This window comes from Arachis ipaensis, chromosome B3 (genome assembly GCF_059453495.1).
Source record: "Arachis ipaensis isolate K30076 ecotype BB chromosome B3, ASM5945349v1, whole genome shotgun sequence".
Lineage (NCBI taxonomy): Eukaryota > Viridiplantae > Streptophyta > Magnoliopsida > Fabales > Fabaceae > Arachis > Arachis ipaensis.
Window position 1 is genome coordinate 136428895 of NC_142438.1, and position 25072 is coordinate 136453966.

General features: G+C 28.2%; 1 protein-coding gene across 1 annotated transcript; it reads right to left on the bottom strand.

Annotated features, from left to right (window-relative positions):
• Positions 1-2307: 2307 nt before the first annotated feature.
• LOC107631396 (auxin-responsive protein IAA9) lies at positions 2308-6938 on the bottom strand. The gene is made up of 7 exons (XM_016334827.3): positions 6557-6938; positions 5036-5480; positions 4790-4953; positions 4441-4667; positions 4160-4301; positions 3440-3501; positions 2308-2687 (listed from the first exon to the last, which is right to left on the bottom strand). The coding sequence occupies exons 2-7, from the start codon at positions 5459-5461 to the stop codon at positions 2650-2652; spliced, it is 1059 nt and encodes a 352-aa protein (XP_016190313.1). The 5' UTR covers positions 5462-5480; positions 6557-6938; the 3' UTR covers positions 2308-2649.
• Between the last annotated feature and the right edge of the window lie 18134 nt (positions 6939-25072).

The window sequence follows — 25072 nt, forward strand, 5'->3', positions numbered from 1 at the left end:
GAAGCTAAGGTTTGTAGCCTTATACGTATATGGCTTTGTATTGAGCAATGTGGCAGCATGCAACACATAGATATATCAACCATCCTATGGTGTACTTATATGTATGGTTTCAATTCACATCGATCTAAATATCTTGATTCATCAAGTGCATGCGTATGCATATATGTGCTCTATTTTGTTGTTCAATTGCCATAAAAAAACGAGGAGATAGAACACTCTAGAAATTGATTGATGGTGAAACCAAACACAATCTCAACTATTTCAAAATCTCTTCATTATTGCTGTTTTAGTGTGGCTTCACTAGTGTCACATGAGTTAAAACTTAAAACATGTGCGCAAAAAAAAAAATTGGAAGCAGTGAAAAAATTGGAAGAAGGACAATTTGAGAATCGGTACTTCAAAAGGTGATTAATTAGAGTGTTGGATTCATGTGTCCTGTCTCAAACACGTGACACTAGATGTTACTGAATCAATATCATACTTGCAGAATTTTTATGAGGTTACAAATTGGTTGGCGTGGCAAGATTATTCAGACAAGAAAATCTTTTACACCAGCGTATGGTGGTACTCTTATTAAATTATATCAAACATTAATAATTATTTATGATGCAAGAACCATTAAGTCTTCTGTTAAGTACATACATTTTTTGAGTCTTGATTCACATTGAATTAATTTCTATGGCTCTTATTTGTATTATACATCTCAGAAGTCGTAGCACGTGAATTTTGTTAAATTAAGCATCTTGAAACTGCAATTGACAAATTTAATGTACATAGTGAAAAAATTAAAATTAAAATTAAAATTGAATTTCGTACCGAGGAAAAAGTGTAGATTATTTGTGGAGTCCAAAATATTCAAAATGTCTATGGCTTTAGACTAATTGATTCAAATTTAGGTTCTTTTAACTTAAAAGATAACATGATTTTGTGCTGCAATATAATTAATTATCCAAAAAAAAAAAAAAAACTAGTCAGTACCGCTTTAATTTTCTCCACTAATGAAGTAATGATTACAAATAAATCTTACCAGCACACAATTAAGCTCTTCCTTTAAGATTGTGGTTATATCCAAAGAGCATGTGAAAAAGGGGAATTGAGTCACATCAGCAGGAATGGAAATAAAGTTCATGTAATATTCAAAAACAATTCGTCCAATGCACTCTCTCCAAAAGTTTCAAAAATAAATAAATGAATAAATTACTATTTGTATCCATAAAGATACAAATGCTGATAAATATATCCATATAATAATTGTATCCGCGGAAGATAACTTCTGTGTGCCAAGAATACCCTAACGGACCAATTGTGTAACCAACGTCCGGGTACTCTTGGCAGACGGAAGCCAATCTTCCGTGGTCATAATTGTGTCATTTTATTCTTGTATGGGTACATTTGTCAGCATGTATCTTAATGGTAATTTATTCTTAAATAAATAAATTAGAAAGAAAGAAAGAAGTAATGTCTAATGTCATTTCCTGTGAAAAAAGAAAAGAAAACTATGCGCCTATTGAGCCATCATGCTCCTAGCTGTTAAATAATGACCCTTCAGAGCAACACTTGCCATATAAAGTGAATAACGGACTTTCTCTAATCTTTAAACAAGTCAACCATGTAACAATGAACTGTTTTGTGAAAAATTATCAGCGTTAAAAATAAATACATATACTATCAACTGTTCATATAATCATATATATTTCATTATTCGTGATTTTAGGAGCTATGACCAAAGTAAAATATATTTTGAATTTCACAACCCTATATTTTATTTTCTTTTTTGTGCAATTCTCTGGTTCAAAGCACTAAGTGGTACAACATTCATGTGTAAAACAAGTATTGTCCATTTTGACATGTATCTAACAATACAATATAAGAAATTAATATTAGAGCAATGGTAACAGTATTATTCTTACTCCAATTCTACTTCCACATTGGATAATATAAATTTATTTATTTATTTATTTTTGGAAAAAAAGGGAAGAACAAATTAAAAGCCCAGCCCCTAGTGCCTTATGTATATCTTTGATTTTTAACCAAACTATAAACCCTACGATTGATGAGTATTTAATACTTGATTTTCAAGGAACATAATTAAATAGATGCAGTCATACACCCGGTGGAGGGATCCAAGATACCTTGATATTAACACCCATATAACTGAATAACAAGTGAAAGTAAATCTTTACTTAATATTAATATAAGGAGTATATTAATATTGGGTTCAACCGTTCAAGGAATGGGTCCTAACACAGGAATTAAGAAGTGGGCATGAAAGGATGCCCTTCATAAACAGAAGGAAAAACAGTGGAATAATAACAAATCACTTAATATATTTAAGAACAATATGGTGGCTGTAACACACATTCAAATCATCCAAACAAACAGGCTCCTATAACACAATTACAGACTTCATAAATACTAACCTTCAAGGTAAGCTTCATAAGGTATTAGTTAATGACAATATATAACACTAATAATAAGTAATGAAGAAGAACACATGGTTCATGGAATTAATAAACAAACATAGATGTAGATGACAGCTGAAGCAAGTTTAACCATCAAAACCAGGGCATTCAGTCATTTATACCACACAAATCTCAAATCCAGCATTTAATTATATATGAAATGCAGTCAAAGTAGTCCAAATACCACCTAGCTCCTGCTCCTGGATTTTTCCACAGCCCTGGGAGCTGCATAGTAAAGAAATATTACTTAGCCAAACTTCATAGCACATTAATTGGTGTATAAACCACATTACTAACTGTGTAATATTATCTAAGAGTTAAAATATTGACTGATATTATCAGTGTCATATCCATAGTACTCAACTGCAGTCTGCAGACATAGATCAGTTAACTCTTTCAGACATGTTTTCCTTGTGTTACAATGAAACTCTATCAACTGCAGTGTTAAATTCGGTTTCTTGAAATAAAATTGTGGTCAACTTAGTACTATGTAAAATAAATAAATAAATAACTTAGGCTTGCTAGCTAGAGCTATTTACTGGTGTATATTGACTAGCTGTGTTTTTTCCCAAAATAAAAATAATAAGAGAATAAAAAGAAAACAAAAGACTAGCAGAAGATGTATATCTATCTTTTCTTTTTTTCTAACACTAGTTTGATGATTATTGACAAATCACAGCACAAACTACTAATAGTTTCACACTTCAGTGATCATAAGAAAAATTTGTTCTCCAACATATATTATCAATACATTCAAATTAACCATCTAAGTAAATACCACCTATTGGGCTATAATCACTGACTTAGCTTCAGTTGCCTCACTTAAACGCATCAGAATCATAAGGTATTGCACGAAATTAATCCTTAAATAGGGCTACTGTCACATGCAAAGAGAAGCTCACACTCGACCAATTTATATGATAGTTTTACTGATATGTATAATGACTGTAAGATGAAGCAGAACCAAGAAAACATACCTAAGCCAATGGCATCAGAACCCTTCATGATTTTCAGCCTCTTGCATGTGTCAATGAACATCCTGCAGGATTATCACAGTTAGGAATGAAGGCAAAACATTGCTCAAAAATGTGTTCCAATGGTCTTCTATAGCTGCCACTTTCTTAACACAAACAGCAGTAAAGCATCAAACTTCATGCATGGCTGCATGGGAATGCATAAGAACATTACACATTCCCATAGGAAGCACTCAAAAACAACAGTCAACAGACATACACAAATGAGAAAGATTATGAAGAGACATATAAAGGCTGAGCACAGAATATAAGAGAGACACAACAGAATAAAAGATTGAAAACAATGTCTGGCTTGGCATTGAAGATAGAAGCAAAACAGCAGAAACAAAAATATTTAAGGTGCAGAACAGTAAGCTTCCCTATTTAGAAGAAGCCCTGTGCAGTAAAAATGCAGTAATCTGCTCATGAGATGATATCAAAAAGGAGCAAGCATGATGTAACACAGAGAACTTAAACTAAATTTGCAGGTTGGAATTGCTTGATGATATTGTTGGCAGTATATTTCATATCTCACTGATTCAACTATAATTATGACTCTGCATAATTTCTAAAGCACATTACCTTATCATCTTAGATCTTAAAAATAGATGCAATCACTGCTACAAGAAAAAAAAGCATAACGGCAACATACAAAACAAGTTCGGTAGGTTTAGAAACACTTACTCCCAAGGCACATCTCCTACGAGCATCCAGTCGCCATCTTTGTCTTCATAAGTAAGTACATATTCTGAACCATGCAGGAGATCCTTCAGCTTGCTCTCACTCATCATTTCTCTTCCTGGAGCCCCATGTGAACCACACTGACCTGAAATGGTCAATATGCGTAGCAAATCCATGTCAAAGTTCAACTTCAGAATCAAATATAAAAGCCATCACAAAATTCATTGAAAGAATCCCTAACAAGAAATAATTTGCTTAAATAATTCAATATTGCAGCAGCTCACCTAAGATAAAACAGCTGAACATCTTCTCAAGGGCAGAAGACAGTTCCTGGTATGTCGTATAATTCCTCAGATCAACCTTCCTCAGATATGGAGCACCATCCATGCTCACCTTCACGAAGAGCACCGCCGGGCTTGGTTTTCCATCTACTTCATCATTGTTCTTTGAAGTGGTAGCCAACGAGTTTTTCCTAAATGATCTAATAGGAGGCCAACCAACAACCTGTGCCCTGCCAAAGATAAGAAGCAATGAGCACAACAAGAAACCACAGAACAACCACTTTAAGATCTTTGTTCGACTTCTAAACTATGTTGAAAATTAGGGATCCTTCATCTAGCAAGTTACACCTACTTAGAAGCCGGTGAACTGCCACTGACAGCACCTCCTGTTCCACTGACTGCGCCGGTCTGTCCTTGTAATACCTTGCTTGGTATTTCCTTCTTTGCAGTTGGCTGCAGTCCAGCAGGTCTGGGTGATAGCATCACATTTATCGCTGCAGTACCAGTAAACTTTCCCTGCAACACAGATTGTAGGGAATCAGACTTAGAAACAGCACATAACATTCATTTACCCTCAATAAAATAATAGCATTTTTACCTCAGAGAATCCATCCATTGCATCAGCAAAACCCCTTTTGTTTCCCGAAACTACAGTCTTTTGAGTTGATGAGCAGATTCCATCTTTCGTAGGGAGCGGGAGCAATGGGAACAGTGGTTTCTCATCAAGCTTTGTTGAGCTCAATGAGAAGATGTCTGGACCCCTTTCAGGAGATTGGGATCCAGGAAGGCCGAGCCTCAACTCGGTGGCCTTCAAATTCAGATTGTCCTTTTTCTCATCAGACATGCCTGGCGCAGCTGAACTGTCTACCGATGAGCAATCAGACAAACCCAAGTAGTTGCGTTCTTTCAAGGAAACCCCTCCATTTTGGGAGAAGCAGTCCAAGGATTGTGGCGAAGATGCAGACGCTACAGTTGAAGCGTTGCTCAGCCCTTCCTCCCTGGTAACCAGCAGGGGCGGAGCCATCAAACTCCAAATTCACAAACTGCCTTACACAAAACCAAAGCAGAACTCACTCAACATTGTGCCATAAATAATACAAGATCAACAAAAGATGAAAAGAAAATGTGTTCTAAACTTCTATAGGAAACGGATTCTAAAGAATCAATCAATCAGAATTAACTAGAAGTCATCTATACTCTATGAACAAAAATGTTCCGGGAGAATAGTTATCACAGTAATAGCAGGCAATTTAAACAACATGGATCAAAAGAAATTGCTCAACAGTAAAGAAAAAATATTTCCGAATAAGGGACACAAGCAAAACAGTATTATGACAACATGCAACCCTCAAAAATAAAATAAAAATATTGTGACTCTGTAACCAGTGGCTCAGTGGCAGTTATCATATGGCACTTGCAGTAGCTGAATCAAGGCCCCAAAAATGATCAAGTTAACAAAATACCCAAAGAAAAAGGAAAAACCATGATTATCTCAGCAATATTCATTAGCACCCGATTATGCAATAAATGAATAGGAAAAAATGTTAGAAGAATTGCAGCCAATTGATCACAATAGCATGCCTTCTTCTTCTCCCCCCCCCCCCCTTCTCCATACCAGGTTTAACCTTTCCTTTTGCTCCTTCTTTACTAACCTGTGTGGGATTCTTAGTCATATATACCACTTGAGCTCGGTTTTCTTTCTCCCAATGAAAAATACCCAAAAGAGAAAAATAAAAATAAAAACTAAAAGAAACCAAATTGCAAGGATGATGAACACGCCACAGCACAACAGATCCACACTTAACCATACCAACCATTTTTCTACTGTGTAATAAAAAAGAAAATCAAAAGGTAAATAGGTATTCCCAAACAACCCCTCCCCTAACCCCAAAAAAAAAATGAAAAAGAAAAAAAATTTAGAACAGCAAGCGTGCAAAGTTGAGAAATTTAAAACAAAAAAATATTTAAGGGGAAAAAAAAAAGACCAAAGCATGAGGGGTACATTCCATTTGTAAAAGTGAAACACACAAGGAATAAATCCAGCAGAATAGAAAGAAGAGCTGAAATAATAATAAAATAATAATAAAGTGCATTTTGAGAGGAAATAAGAGTGACGGACCTGTGGGTTAATGTCTGGCAGAGATGACAGAGAAGAAGAAGAAGGAAGAAGAAGAAGAAGAAGAAGAGAGATTATTCTCTCAAATTTCTATTTTCTTATATTCCTGTTGGTTTTGCAGTCCAGAAAGAAAGCCACAAAAATGCAAAAAGAAACTAGTAACAGAGTGTTAGTGTTCTTCTGCTGAGTGATTGAAAGGGGGTGAATGAAGAACAGAGCAGAGAGAGAGAGAGGAAGCTCAAGGGCCTTCCATTAAGCACAAAGCAACAAAAGCTTTCAGGTTTGTGCAGAGAACACATAAACACAAACTCAATAAATGAACCCCTTTTCTCTCCTAACACTGTTACTATTACTGCTATTACTGCATCAAATTTAAATTTAAATTAAATAAACCACATCAGAAAGGGGCAAAACAAAACTCATAATATCGCTCATGTTTTATTTGGATAAAGAAAAAATAAATAAAAAAAAATTTTATTTAGATAAAAAATTATAATAAAAAAATTATATTAATAATTTTATGTTTTTGTTTTTTTAATTGATCAAAAAGTGAATTAATAAATTTATACTCATTTACACATTTTTTTTATTTTCATCTCATTTTTGAAAAAAAAAAATATTTTGATGGCTCTCACACTATTTTTTTTATTATATTTTTTTTCACATTTAAATAATAAAAAATTTATATTTCCATCTTTTTTTTTTTCTTAATCAAAATAAAGTGTAAATGGTATGTCTCATTGGTTACACATTTATTAAGTTGCTAAAAACGTGTAATTGTCTCTATTATGTAGAGAAGTATTTTTTTTTTTTTTAATTTGTCAATGTATTATTGTATGTTGAGATTTCAATTTTGATTTCTAATTCTTATTTAAGTAGACTAATAAACTAATATAGTATTAAATCAACCGAAATATATTAGAAGAATTATTTTACTTGTAGATTATGACAAGGACACTGGTTAAAAAATAAAAACAATAAAAAATTAAATATTTATAAAAAAATTAAATTGTGATATTTTTAATATAATAATATTTTATAATTAATAAAATTTATTATTTTTAACAAATATTTAATCAATACTTTTTTTAAATAAATTTAATAATATAAAAATAAAATATTACAAAAAATATTGATTAATATTAATAAAATTATTGTTTCCTAACAATTTTTTTAATATACTAAATACATTAAAAGTTTTAAAAGTCATTATTTCTCTCTATTTAATTTTCTTACCTTATTATACGTACCAGCTTATGAACTCATGATAAATTAATAAAAATTTCTCGGTTTTGAAATTTATTATTTATTATATATTACTAATTTTATAACTAAAATATATTATATATCATTTTTTTATTGTAATTGAAATTAAATATTGTTTTAAAATTAAAGAGTTCTTTTTCTCTTTTTTTTCTTTATCTTTCTCACTCTTTTATCCATTATATCTCTTATATATTATGATTAATGATTAATTATAATTTTAATAATCAAACTATAGAATATGACATTTTCTAATTCTAATTAAAATTAAAATGGTAAAAGTAAAATTGAAATATAACTATATTATATTATTAATTTAACAACTAAAATTTGTTACATAACACTTTTTCATTAAAAATTAAGATAAAATTTTTATTTAATTTCAAATTTGTCCCCTTATCTTTCTAATCTATATTTTTACTTCTTTTTCTTTCAAATATTTATTACATATAATTTGAAAAAAATCACTAATGCTGTGAATAGTAAAAATTAGAATCAAGAATCAATTATTTCAAAAAAAATTAATTTTAAATTAATTTTATAACTATCAAATAAATTTTTTTATACTAACATTTAATAATATTTTTATATATATAAAGAAAAAAATATCATTTTTAAATAATAAATATTAAAGTTAGTTATTTTTATTTGTGCAATAGACTTAATACCTAATCAAATATAAAAATATACACATTAAATTTTTCAAGTTTTAGATAATAAATATTAAAATTAATTATTAATAAAAAAATAAAGTCTTTCACATGAAAATAATAACTAAAAAGCTTATTATTTAATTTTTTTTATTTACAGAAACTTTGATCTTCTTAGTCGATGAAAAATTTGGTCCGTACGACCTTTTATAAAAATAGTTTAATTTTATAAATTTTTTGTGTCATAATCTATAATATTAGGACAAAATCAACATAATTTTAAATTATTTATATTCTCGTATTGTTATTATGGACAAAAGTATTAATAATTCTCTATTTTTAAATATCAACATAAATTAAGAAATAACTAAAATATATTACGATTACAAATGTCATAAAGTTGTTTTATAAAATTATCTTTAATTATTCTTAATTTATTTTCTCTTCTATTATCGTATTAATAACTCCTTTATACACTTACTCAATACAATAAGAGTACGATTGAAGGGGGAATAATATTTAAAAGATATTCAATTATTTAATATAACAGGAATTTTAGAGGGTGAATAAATATTTTTTTGTCAAAAGTTCCTTGATAATTTAATTTAAGAGTAAAGTATTATTTTTATCCCCAACGTTTGAAGTAAGTTCTAAAGTTGTCCTTAAGATTTTAATGTCTTATTTAAGTCTCTAACATTTTAAAATTATCTCAATGTTGTCCTGCCATTAGAGATCCGTTAACAGAATTGACGGCAGGACAAAATTGAGACGATTTTGAAACGTTAGGAACTTAAGTAAAACGAAAATGTTGAAGACAAAAACGATACATAGAAACAAATTTTAATTTTATCCTTCAATAATATCAATTTTTTACTGTACATAATATTCAATTATTTTTAATTACATCTAAGTAAATTACACTTAATCACATTACTTTCATTCTAAATAATTTTTTTTATATTTTTATATTAACTTATAACTTTAAATGTAAAATTATAAAAAAAAAACAAAATTATTTAAAATGAAAGTAATGTGATTAAAAAATAATTGAATACTATGTACAGTAAAAAATTGATATTATTGAAGGATAAAACTAAAATTTATTTCTATGTATCGTTTTTGTCCCCAATGTTTTCGTCTTATTTAAGTCCCTAACGTTTCAAAATCGTCTCAATTTTTGTTCTGTCGTTAATTCTGTTAACGAATCCCTAATGGCAGGATAATATTGAGTCAATTTTAAAACGTTAAGGACTTAAATAGGACGATTGAAACGTTAGAGACAACTTTAAAATTTATCCAAAACGTTAGGGATAAAAATAATACTTTACTCTTTAATTTAATATACTAAAATTTTGACTTTTTATCGGTTTTTGCACATCAACGTACATATACTAATCAGCATTAAGAAAAATATATGAACCAACTCTAAATCAGCCAAGAATGAAACCACTTAATTAATTATAAATATAGTAATTAGTTTTATTTATTTATGATTTAAAATATTGGTTATTAAATGTTTCACCACATTCAAATTAGGAGGAGATACGTTCAGTATCATTGCAACGTGAATCACAGAAATTGATTCAATTAGCTTCCGTCTCTTCACCCCTCCTTCCCTCTCTAAATGCCTAAAATATGATAAATCAAAAAACAGATTTAGAACCATCCAATTTACAAAGAAAAGAAATATCCTAATGACTAGCATAAACACCATCTACGTAGAAGTTTTAAATTTATCCATAAACATTTGAGTGGTTTTTGGTTGAAACCATCTTAATTTCTAGCATTGTTGTAATCATTATTACTTATAAATCTACAGATACAAATTGATAGATAATATATACACATAAATATTTGTATTTTACACTGTTATGAATGTTGATTATATGTCAAGGAAGAAAACACCGAAAAAGAGAAAGTTGGGAGCTAACATTTTTAGTATTAAAAAAAAAGTTAGTTAATATTAGTTAAAAAATAAGAAGAAGAACCAATAATTTAATTAAAAAAAAAGCTAATTATTTGGGGAATGGCCTCAGGAAAATAGAAGTAAATATCTTGTGGCTCAAAACGTGCCAGAGATAAAGTCAACTCTTATAAATTCTGTTGTGTCATTGTGTGAGATCAAAGGGGACAAGGGAGAAGAAAATAAAGAAATCTGTGAGCAGATGAATAATGAGACAAAGAGAGAATTATGAAAACGAACTTTATTGAATTTGAGCTAAGAACTACAATGGCAAATTCTCCCTATACTTCTCCAATTATTACAAAATTATACTGTGTTCACCCAAAATAACAACTAATCTAACGGAGAGAACACCCTAACTATCTAGCTACTAAGTTAGCATAAATAACTAACTACATATATTTGAAATAGAAACTCAACAAACTTACTTATCAGAGTTAGCAAAATAATATAATCAACTTAAAGGTTAATAGTTAAATTAGTTTCTGAAAAATAAGATATTTTTTAAATTTGTTTTTAAAAGATTTTTTCAATAAAATTAGTTTTTTAAAGATTACGAATTAATCATATACGTCCTTCAATTACTCCACTCACAATTTCGTCAACAATTGATAATGTGAAATGTTAACTGATAGCATACATGACACATAATATGTTCAATTAGACGTTGACTAAATATGTTTACGAAAATCTATCAATTTAGTTACTAGGTCATATTAGGACTACGATTTTTTTAATTGGAGAAAATGACTAAATTAATAAATTTTCATAAATACATTCGGTCAATATCCAATTAAACATGTTAGGTATTATATATGTTATCAATTAACGTTTTACAATATCAATCTTTAAAAAAAATTATTAACGGAATGAATGGAGGACAAATATAATTAATTCGTAATCTTTGAAAGACCAATTCAATTAAAAAAATATTTCAAAGATGAATTTAAAAAATATCTTATTTTTTAGAAACTAATTTAATTATCTATTAACTCATTAACTTAATTTATTGCATAAACCCCATGTGTTACATTTTCCATACTTTGTTTTAACGTGCACTTTTTTACCATCAAACTATTATATATATTAATGTATCTTTTTCTATTTGGTTAAACTCTTTTAGAAGAAGTGATTTTATGACGTAATATAAGAACTTTTTATTAATAGCATAGATATTGGAACAAAAATTTCTGATTTTATGAGTAACTTATTTGTTTCAAACATTTACGTTCTTGTATAAAAACAATATGGATAATCTACTGAAGTTACAAAATTAGGAAGCAGAGTTGGCATGGATGCATGGTTGTGATTGAAAAGCAGAGATTGTGAATGAGAGACAAAATAAAAGAAAAGAGAAGTAAATATGTTGTCGTTATTAGCAGGTGCTATAAATGATGAGCAGAGCCTGGCCTATATTTTAATTTTGTCTTTTGTTTCATCGATTAAATTTAAATATGGTGTGTTCTATAGCGTTTAAATTTTACTCGTATAATTCAAAAATAAAAAAATGAGTCCCGCTTGTGTTTATCTTTATTTTTAGACAAATTAGGACACAATTTTCATAAACACCAAAAAGGTAAACTAATTAATTAATGAAAAAAGAAAATACATAAAAGCAAAGCATGATATTAGAAGGAAGATAGCTATGATGATTTCCAGATGAGGACAACATATGATGAACTACAATTATGGTACTCAAACTTTATAGCGTGACATGCATGATTATTTAATTTAATTTAATTTACGTTTAATTTCACCCCTGCCATATTTTGTGCAACATTCATGATGAATGATGGCAAGGAATTATGTTTGAGGGACGGTGGAAGCTAAGATGTATGGTAAAAATAAAAGGGACAAAGAGAACATTGAGAAAGATACTTCCATTCATTCACATGATGTCTATCTAAAAAGGTTAAATAAATAAAATGAGAAAGAAACGCTTCATTTTGTACGTCCCTTTTCTTTGCTAGCTCAAAATATCATGATGAAAGACACCATTCAATGTTTCTTCGATGTTGACACAGGCCAAGAAATAGCTAGAATTATACTCATTTACCTTGGAATCAAATTCAATTCAGCCATCATATCAAAAGAAAATTCAATTCACTTCAGCAACCTCTGATCCCTTTCTCTTTATTTATTATCTTTTACTATAAGTGACTGTTTAAAATTTTTTGTGGCTCAATTATTTAATGTAACTTGAAACTGAAAAAATCAGTTTATAAAGAGGTGAATTTTATAGTGTTTATAATTTACTGCACAATTTATTTTTTATGATAAATTTTGAATATTTAATGATTATTTATTTTTATATTTTTAAAATTAAATATTAAATTTTAACATTTTTTAGTAAGTTATACAAATACTTTTAAGCATCATAGTATTCATTTTATAAAAATGTGGATAATAAAATATTTTTTTAATATCAGTTAATTACATTATTTTTGTGTAACTTTAAAGTCACGATTTAAGTTATGAAAACAGTCACTAATATATAATTATCAGGTTAGATTATATACATTACATTTTTTGAGTGTGGTTCTTTCTCAAACCTTACATTAATACATGCGGGACACTTATGTATCGGATTGTTTTTTGTTATATTATTCATGTCACTCAACATATACCATCATACAAAACATACTCAAAAGAAACAAAAATGCTATATATACAAAAAAAAAATTAATCATTATTATTTATTTATTTTTAATTTATATTTTATATTCTAAAATATATTCTATATAGAAATTACTAATTTAATAACTAATTTTAAATATATATATATATATATATATATATATATTAATTTGTTTGGCAGTTATATTTTTTTGTTTTTGTCACAAAAATTTAAATTTTTAGATAAAAAAATATTAAGATTTGTAATATTAAAAAAAATATCTACGATTTTTAAAGGAAAATTCAAAATTTTTGCGGTACTTTGTATTGAAATTAGCGACAATTTTAAAATCGTTGAAAATAAGTTTGTAAATATCCTAAAATTGCGGCGGTTTATATTTGTCAGTAAACATGTGCAAAACCCTGACATTTGTATATCACAGCGGTTATAAACTGCCACCAAATTATCTACCACAACATATTAATTTAGCTGCGATTATACCAGCAGTGGCTAGAAACTGCTGTAAAAACAACTGTCCGCATCACTGACCAAGGCAAATCATTCAACTGCTAGTATTGATTTTTGCGACAATTTTAAACTGCTGCTAATCACAGAAAAAACTGTCATAAATCTCTGCTATTCTTGTAATGTATGTAACAAAGTTAAAAAAAAAAATAAATTCAAACATTTTCATTGTCAAATCAATCCTATCTTTTGTACTTAGATGTATTTTATCCAAATGCATTAAGTTTTGGATAAAAAGAGAAGAGTACAATAGAGAATTAATTTAAAATAAGAAAAAATATATTTATACAGTTATATTAAAAAATAATTTAAAATTATTTTATTTAATTAAATATTTATAATTTATATATATGATATTTATAATTATATATTTATTCATTTAATATTAATATATTATTAGATTATTCCAGTAATAATTAAAGAAAACAAAATAAAATAAAAAAAATTATTTCCTATTGTGGCGGAAACATTTTTGTTTAAGTAAACTGATGATTTATTTTTGTATTGGAAATTTCAGATTATCATCAAATTATCGATACCACAATTTTAGTCATTATTATCAGTATTGTTAGTGATTGAACTTATGTATGTATATAGACATAAATACAAAATTAATGATTAAAACTGTAATATTTATGGTTTAACCCTAACATTTATATAAGTTGAATGAAGCAACAAGCATGAATTATTATTATTTGTGAGAGTAGCGAGTGGCCATACCACCGCGGAGCTTAGGTACAAATGATAAGGACAGAAATAATGATATGTTCTAAAGCAACACGCAAGAGAATCGTTATTGTTTGTCTTTCTTGGGAGAGAATTAATTGAAAGAGAGAAGGTGGTGGTTGTGGAGGAGAAGGCATGCAATGTTATGGCAGCAAAACCAGTGGGCAATAGAACACATACTCACATATATAGCAGAGCAGTTTTAATTTTACTGACATATATGTATGTGAATAATGATGATCGAGTGAGCGACTATCATAGTACAAATTCAAGGGGTAAAGAAGGAAATAAAAATAATGCATTGCATTTTGTTTTGTCAACTCATCAACCGTTGCTAGTGTTTGAAAAAAAAAACATCATTATCCTTACCGAATACTTAAAACATATGAGACAAAAATGTTTCCAAAGGAGATATTTGAGTATCTGAAATTGTGAAAACCAGCGGCACTAGACAGCAAAAGCAATATTATTATTACCTTTGCTTGGCAGAAGAAATGATGAGCTCATGCAATGCATGTCTCATGGATCATTTACCTACCTCTAACTAAAAATAAATGATACTAATTAGGGCAGGAAATTGTGCACAACATATTAAGTTTCAAATGAGATATGTATGACTACACTGACTGTAATAATTATGTATATACATATATATTTGGCTAAGATCAGTGTTTTTCATATCCTTGAATTCTTTTTTGGAAAAGTCTAGGGGCCAACAATTTTTGTGTTTTGTGGCTAGCACTTAACCATCAAGAGAAAAGTTAGTGATCTCCCACTATTGAATGTAATCTCACACTATTAAAAAGACTATTGATGGCCAATTGATGATTACAAAACACAAAAATTGCTGGCCCTAGCACTCATCTTCTTTTTTTAACTAATAAAAGAAGAAAGAAATGAGACACACTAGGGAAGATTATTAAGACAGGAATTCAATCACTTTAACTGTTTTGTTTTTTATATGGTCACTTTTTTTATTTAAAATGCTAAAAATTATATGTTATTTAAAAATATATAATGGACGAAAAATGAATAATTTTAAAATTTAGCTTTTTTTTCCCTCTTAATAAACTATTGGTAAGCTTATCAAATTTACAGCAACAATAACTTTATTATTAGTACATTAAAAAAGAAATGTATCTAAACACATTTTTGTAAGCCATAATCAATTTGAAATTGAGGAAATAAAGTATGAGTTAATCATATGATAATCGAGTTATGAATAATTAATTTAGAACAAGGAAAAAAAATGCTTCCTCATTCTATATATAACAATAAGAATCTCTTTTAGTGTTTTTATTTTTTGTAAAATTGTGTTGCTTTCAAATTTAATAACTCATTAGTAAATTTATACTTATAATATTGTTCAACTATTTATTGAAAAAGAAAATAATAAAAATTACGACGATAAAAATAGGAAATGTATTATGATTAATAAATAATATTTTGTTTAAATTGTAGCAATTTAATAGAATTTTGTAATTATTTTAATAATTATGTACAATTAAAATGAGAGACAATTAATACACCTGAACTTATTATACATAAGTTTCTGTAAATATATGATTATTTTGTAACTAATACTTGGAATTAAAAGTGAGACGTAACCCTAAAAGAAAGATGTGAATAGTAGTTTAGTTAAAAGAAAAATGATAAAAGAAAGTTAAGGGAGGGGCGTGGGAGAGGTGAGAAGGAAAAAAGGCGACAAAAAAGGTTGGGGAGAGTTGGGTCAAAATGAAGAAGAAACCATGGAAGAAAGAGAATAAGGGTGTTGTTAGTGTGATTGGGAGACAAGAAAGTGGCAATAGTTGTGCCTTTGCCGGGTGCTGACCAAGACAGGGGCCTCTTCCCATCACTACTTATTAATAACCTTTTCCTTTTCCTTTTCCCTTTCCCCATCATTACTCTTTCTCTCTCTCTCTCTTCCTACACACACTTGCCCTCTTTTTATTTGCCCTACTTCATTTTCAATTCTTTCCTGCCACTATTCACTACCTAATATATTTAATAGGATTTTTTTGAGCATTTCTTAAGATGATCTATTTCCCAATATTAGAAAATATAATCAATAATATGTAATCATTTATTCATTTACAAGACTTTTTAGTAACAAAAACGTAGAGCATAAACTAAATCTATAATACAAAAAAAAGTGTAGGTAATTAACACTTTTTTCAATAAATTTTTATAATAAAAAATCTAAAACCAAATAAAAAAATATTCAAAACTTACAAAAAAATAAAATATTAAAAGAAAATATATAGAATCTAACAAAAAATATTTAAAATCATTGCAAAAGAATATTAGAATACGTGAGAAGCTTCGATTAGAGGCAATTACAGCGTATTCGACAACGAAGAATGTGTTTTGCGCTGCGACAGTAACATTATTTTGGGATTGAACGACGATACAGAAGGAGAAATAGCAACTCTAGACGAGAAATAAAAAAACCTCACAAAAAATAAACATTCAAAACCTGACTAAAAGAATATCCAAAACCATTTTAAAATAGAACATCCAAATTTAAGAAAAAGTATTCAAAATCTAAAAAAAATATCTAAAATCTAAAAAAAAAAAAAAACCGAACGTCTAAAATCCAATTAAAAAACATCTAAAATATAACAAAAAATCATCACAAACATAACAAACAGATGAAAAAAAAAAAGAAAAAAAAAGGATGAATGAGAATAATGAGAAAAAGAAGAAAAAAAAACAATAACAACAGAAAGATAAAAAAAAGAAAAATATGATGGTGAAAATTTAATTGTAGTATGATGATAGAAATAATCGTGTAGAAGAGTGTTGTCATTAGAAGAAATCACGAGGGAAAAAAAATATTTTAGTTATTTTTTATTGTAAAAATAAAAATAAAATAAATTTAAAAAATTTAAAATTTTATTTTTTATGATAATTTAAAAAAAATATTCAAATTAACTGATATTCTAATTGACTATCTAAAAAGAGTGTAAGTAATTGTAGTTAGCTCACATCCTAATTATGTAAAATAAATAAATAAATAAATAAAGATGGCAACAATAAAAGGAGTGAAGGGACGGGAGTAGTATTATTACGTGGTTTCTCTCTCCTATTAATTGTGCTGTAAATCGGTTCTAGCACGCTTGTACTATATATGTATCATCCTTAGTTAATTGCTCATGCACGCCAACATAATGCCCCTATCGTTAATCCTAATTAGTAATTACCATATCTCGCTTTAAGCACATATTTGATTTTTTCCCTTTATATATAATTGTTATTCGTTACGCCTTGTATGTGCAGTTGCACCGTTATCCGTTACTATTTGATTTTCTATTATTAGAAGAAATGCAAGGAGCATCCTGCATACCTAGACTGATGTTCAAATTAATAAATGAAACCCTCTCACGAAGTAAGTAATTTTATAATCGGGTGAAGAATGACACATCAATTGAATTAGAGTACTAGATGTCCAGATCTTTCATGTGAAAATTCCACGTATAAATACCTTGGAAACTTTTATTGTAAATTTGTTTGGGTTCTAGATTATTATTAGACTAGAACTTAGAAGTGGACATAACTGAATTGACAGGTTAGTAATAATAAACGTGTATATCCACTATAAAACATACGACCTTATTGTGTTATGTGGAATTAATGAAACCAAATAAATGTGTGATGAATACGGCAGCCGGCAGGGATGGTTGGTTGAGATGAGAATAATATATTGGCAATATTTTAATCTATGGTTATAGCTAGATACTCATGCCTATACATTATTAAAACAGAGGTACTATTCTAAGAAAAAAGAATCAGTCCAAATAATTAAAATTTATTTTATTTAACATTTATTAATTATTGTTAAAATTAATAAATATTAAATAAAATAATTAATAAATATTAAATAAGATAAGTTTTGATTATTTTAATTAATTTTTATTATTTTTTAAGCATTACTTATTCTAAAATTAATCATTTCATCCAATAATATATCTATTTTACAGATTTTTATATTTTATATTTAATTATTTTTTTGGTCCTTATAGTTTTGCGAAATTTTCAATTTAGATCCTTATATTTTTTTTTAATTGATTTTTTGCACCAAATTTTATTTTTAAGCGGGTCCATATACTTTTTTTTTCTTTTTATTTGGGTCTTGCACTAATTTTTTTTTCAATTAGGTCCCTATATAATTAAACCAATTACTGTTAAGAGGAATCTAATTGAAAAAAAAATTGGTGCAGGGACCAATTAAAAAAATATATATAAAGACCTAATTAAAAATTTCACAAAATTATAAAATCCAACAGAATAATTAAACATATATTTAATATCAAAATTAGTTATTTAACAGTGATCAAAGAAAATATTATGGTAGTTTGACAATATCAACATAAACTTTTAGTTCAAGATATATTATCTGAAAATAGAACTAACTTTTCTTTGAAGTACCAATTTTAAAGTATATAAAAATCTTTTGTTTGGTAATAAAAAAGATAACAATGACAAATAAAATACTTGACAGAATCATAAACATGCATACAAAATAAACATAGCACGAATAATAAGCAAATATAACTTGTAAATGATATAAATAAATATAACACTTCTCAAAAAACCAAAGTGTTCGATGAAAAAAACTAAGTCTTCACAGAATTTCGAAAAAAACCATACTTGACAAAAAAAAAAAAAAAAAGAATTTGCTTACAAGAATAAAATGAAACTAACTTGCAGAAAGGAAGATTACATAAACTAACTTGCAGAAAAAAATATTACATGAACTCAAAGAAAATAAAGATAAAATAGAAGGAAATTTACAAAAAAATTAACTTAGACATATAACAAAAAATCGTTAGGATGTGTGTGGGGGAATAAATGTATTTTTCCGAAGAGAATTTTTAATAATTTGTTCTTTGGTCGTCTCTCTATTTATAGACACATTCGACCAATTTTTTGTTAACATGTCACGGTATATAGTTATCTCGTCAAGCACAAAACATTCTACTTTTTGCGATATTGATCTTCTCTTCAACCATATCCGTTAAATATGCCACAATTCATTATTGATGAGAGGCTTTAATACCAAAATATTCAAGCTCTTTGACGCTTCACATATGTCTTCGATCAAATCTTTTTTGTCAATATCAACACAAAATGTTCCCACTGTATCAAACTTTTCTTGTCGACGTGGACACAAAATAGCTTTGACATAAAGTGATTTGACTGATTTCAACTCAAATTTTGTTGAATAACACTATCCTATAACTAAGAAATGAATTAAAAATGTAAGTTAGGTTTTGTTGGAGATGACTCGGCCCCGAGTTTGGTTTCATTTAGGGGTGTTTATAGATCGGATCTGATCCGCATATTCACAGTATTTATCTGAATTCGATTCGAAAATTGTGAATATTGATCCGATCCGCACACTAATAGAATCAGATTATTGCAGATTTCATGTAGGTATCCACATATTTGATCCTCATATTTGCGAATCTGCAAAAATGAATAAATAAATAAGTAACTATTATTTTTATGTTTTATTTTAACTAATAATTATTATATATGTTATATTATTTTATTTTTATTATTTAAAAATATATATTTAATAATATTTTAAGAATAAATATATTTAAAAAAATAAAAAAATTTATTTATATTTTTTAAATAAAAATAAGTTTTTTAAAATATTTTATATTTTATGGATATATCTGATATCTGATCCGATCCGCAAATGTGCAGATCAAATCGGATATAAACTTCAAAAAATACAAATATTAAATCTAATCGAATAATTTTAGTGCGAATAAAATTAAAATTTTGATCATATTCAATCCGATATGATATCCATTCACCTTAGTTTCATTGCATTCAAGTTTATTGTTTAGCAGGTACGATATTATTTATTGGCACGTGGATGGCGTGTGCCGTAGTTGTGTCTGACATGGCTTAGTATTTACTATTTAGTATTTTCGGCTCATTCAATTCAAGAGTGGCCCCCTCATCCTAATACCAAACAATACCACTCACGTGTGAAGCTGACATGCAGTTTATCTCTTAAAAATTAAATAAGTAAACGATACATATATTCTTTGAAAAACATGGTTTACTGTTTTGAAAATAATTTGCCTAAGTTGTTAACTTGATAACTTCAAAGTTCAAACTATATCATCCTTTATGTATCAAAAGAAATAGTATTTATTAAAAAATTATATGATTTCTAAAAAAAATATGCTATTACCCAACTGAGTTGTTGCTTATTAGTAAAAGTGAGTGTACCACCCTTTTTTTTTTTAGAATTTTTTTGAGACCTTACTTAAAATAAGACAAATTCCTTCATTAAGTGTACCACCCTTTTTTTTTTATTTATTTTACCGAGCTTTGTTTTTAGAATTTTTTTGAGACCTTACTTCAAATAAGACAAATTCTTTCATTTTTATACTTTTTTTTGTTGAAAAAATTTTACTCTTTAAATATTATCTTTTATTTGATTTTTAAATTTAATATTTTATTACTTTAATTTTTTAATTAATTATATTTTCTATTTTTAAAAAATAATATTATTTTTATTTAATTTATTATTATATTTGTTACAGTAAAACTTGTAATCACTTTCTACTGTACCAATTTTTTATAAACCACACCATAAAATTTGTAACTACTTTTTTTGGCATTAATTTTTTAAAAATCACATAAATTTTTAAAATAAATTATAAATAAGACACGCTAAATATTATAACAACACATCTAAAATTCATGTCAAAAAACTTATATACAAACTTAGAATCATAAACAACATAAACACATCCAAAACTAAATGAATAAAATAAACACATTTAAAATTATAAGAATGCACACTAAATTCGCGCCACTTCTCCCTTGATGTTGCGTCTTCTTCTTTTTCTTTTTCTTTTTTTATTATCGTTATCACTAATAACACTAACATTTTGTAAACATTTTTATTAATTCTGATTTTTTTTATGCCATCATTAAAAAATTTTGATTCATTTCTCAATTTATTTCGGTTCATTTGTGTGTTAATTGAGGTTCATTTGATGTTGCTACTAAGTATTGACCAAATTTTTTCTTCCTTAAGTAATTTTGGTTCATTTCTTAGTTTAATTGAGGTTCATTTAGAATCTGAACTAAATTCAGTTTATTTATGTGCTAATTGAGGTTCACTTGATGTTACTAATAAGTATTGATCAAATTTTTTATTCCTTAAATAATTTCGGTTCATTCCTTAGTTTAGGAGGTTCATTTGGATCCAGAAATGAATTTGATGTATTTTTGTTGATGATTGAATTTTTTTTTACTGCTTGTTCAAATCTAAACTAATTGAATAGAATGAAGTGGGATCTAATGCAACTGAATAAAGTGATAATGAATAATTTCATTATTCTTTGCTAAAAAATTTGGTCAATACTTATCAGCAGCATCAAGTGAACCTCAATTAACACAAACATATCGAATTCATTTATGAATACAAATGAACCTCAAATAAACTAAGAAATGAACCGAAATTACTTAAGGAATAAAAAATTTGGTCAATACTTATTAGCAGTATCAGGTGAACCTCAATTTAACACACAAATGAACTGAAAATAGTTTAGTTTACTCAATCATCAATAAAAATACATCAAATTTATTTCTGGATCCAAATGAAGCGAAATTACTTAAGGAATAAAAAAATTGGTCAATACTTATCAGCAGCATTAAGTGAACCTCAATTAGCACACAAATGAATCAAAATTTGTTCAGATTTTAACAATCTGTCAAAAAGACTCAATCATTAAAAAAAACCTATTCGAATTCGTTTTTGGATCCAAGTGAACCTCAATTAAAAGGAGGAAAAGAAAAAATGCAGCAACAACAGCAATAAAAGAATGACGATTGAGAGAAAACACGCAAAGAAGAAGAAGGAGGAAGGTGAAGAAGAAGAAAGAAGGCGAAAAAGAAGAAGAAGGAATGCGAAGACGAAGAAGGAGGAAAGCGAAGAAGAAGAAGAAGGAAGAACGCAAAAAAGAACGAACGCGAAGACGAAGAAGGACATGTTTTGCGTGATTGAAACGCGCGTGTGTATACGCTAGTGTGATGAAAGTAGTTTTTGTTGAGTTTGGAGCAACTTGATTAGATTTGATTGACAAAAATACTTAAATATATAGTTAGACTAAAATTTAAAAGATTTTTTTTTTTTGGATATCTTTTAATTTAAAAGATATCTAGTTAAATTGTATCATTGTCCTTTTTGGACAAAATTGGTAACATCATCCTTCACGGATTTATATGAATTAAATGGCCTAAGACTTGGGCCTAAATTATGGATTACACCTTAAGGCCTTCCTTTCCTTGGAAAAGCCCAATTGTTGAGTCCATAATAAGCCCACGTTCCTCTGAGCAAAACCAGAAGAAAAAAAATTAAATCAACAGTCCGTCACCCTCATATGGCAAAAAGGAAAACAAAGAGAACAACATAATTTCGTCCCAGGGGATTCTGAATTTGCCCCTGAATTCTTTAAAATAACAAAAAGTAAAAAAAGTGAATTTGCTTCCGAAAAATTCAAAAAATTATAAAAAAATTTAATTGTCCTAATTATATATTTAGAACTCTCCTTTGACTATTTTCATAGGAGCCATATTCGAAAAATTCACCTAACTAAAGATGCAGCGTAATACATACAAAAAAAAAAAAAAAGGAAGAAAGGGTGCAGCAAAATTCAAAAGGGGCATGAATTGAAGATTTATGAAGGTGAGCTACCAAACTAATAATGCGTATGAGCGTATGTATTTATGTATACATATTGCCAAATGCCAAACTTGCCCACCACAGCCCCTTCATCAATCATTATCATCCGATCCTCTTTGAGCTGGTTTTAAACTTTTAATTTGTTCTAACACGTGCACGCATTCATACCTAAATACTATTTGTTACGAAAGCAATAGAAATAAAATAAGATGCAAGGAAGTCTAATTATTTCTTTGGTTGGAGTCATCAATCAACATGCATGCTAAGTATGTAGTGAATATAAATAGCTAGTTAAAAGCGCGATACATGAATATCCAAAGTTCTGATTCCATACGGCATTGTTCAATTCTTCCTAACTTTATTGCCTAATGCATGCAGCGTGCGTGCATTCTGTGGACACAGTTAGTTCACGGTCAACATCCTCGGCTAGCCTCAATGAGAACACACACAGTTTCATATCCATGTTTTCTTCTTTCAAGTCAACTACTGTCTCCTACTACATAAATGAAGGATAGACCACCGAGATAATTAAATGATGGACTCAAGAACTTCATTCTTGATTGCTTGTCATTTATTTAGGTTTACTGAAATCTCCGTAGAGTAATTAATAATAAATTAGCGACTGGTTGTTGTGTAAAAGAAAATTAAGTAGGAGGAATGTACAAGATGTTATTCGTACGGATTGTGAGAGGGGTCACTGATAGGTTTTGATGGTGACGGGTTGGATTCTTGGAACAATAGGAATAGTAATTGTAAAGATACCCCGACACTCAATTCAAAATATATTCAAGAGATAGGTGAGAGTTATGGATATGTGTCTCGTATCTGAGAGAGTTCTTGACTCTTTTTATATAGTTTGCGATGATTATCTTATTTTATCTTATTAGTTAAGATAAAAAAAAGTATTTAAATTTGAATATCAATTAGATGGTCATGTTTAATGGACCGATTTGGACGGCAGTTATGGCATGGACTCGGATATTCGGGTTGTTGCTGATTCCAGGGGAACTCGAAAACCGGGTCCAAAACAGGAAAGAAAAAAGGGACACATGTCAACATACAATTGTTCAAAGAATCACTGATACCAGGTAAGTAAAACACAAGAACTTTCTCCAAGTCCACATTTCCTAGTAACGCTGGAATGAAGTTGCTTGGGAGTGATATATTTTTTTAACAAATAATAATGTGGAATTCATCTATATAGTTTCATTATTGTCACTATCTTACTCGGGGAGGCAAGCTAATGGCTGACAATTACAGTAGTACTAATTAAATTAAAGGCACCCATATATATACAATTAACAAGTTAGTTAAATCCTAAAAAAATTAGGAGAAGATAAGTTTACAGGGTTCTTGATGTGGCGTATTCCACAGACCACAGCCATGGGAACGGGAATAGATATTTTATTTCAAATTGCAGTGCTCTTTACTGATAATAATAATTTAAATAAAAGCCTTCAATAACCAAATATTAATTTTAATGTTGCAAAAAAATGCACATACCATATGCATATAGTAACAATTTGGTCATGTGAGCTAGCTGCTGTTTATTAGTGGTAAAGTTTTTATTAGCATCATTATTTGTTTTTTTTTTAACTAAAAATAAGAAAACTCTAACTTGTAACCTTTAAATAAATATAAAAAATTATGTCATTTAAATTATAACTCATTGGCATTAGCATCATTATTTGTTATCATAAGGATAGTTTGTATACGCAATGCAAAAATACATCATATGCTATATATGTATATTAAAATTAACTATTAAAATAAATTATTAATATAAAATATATATTAAAATATAAATATACATTAAAAATAAATTAAATTATACATATATTTATACATAATATATTAGTGACTAATTTTAATATATAAATATCATTTTTGATAAAAAGAAGGAACTTTTCAAATATAATTAATTGTAGCAGAAAAAACTAAAAAAAGGCTTCAAATTGAAGCAAGTTTTTGGTTTACACACGGCAACCTCCATATGGATGTGACCGGCTCCTTTATGGTCAAATGTCAACAGCACCAACTTTCACCAACAAACATC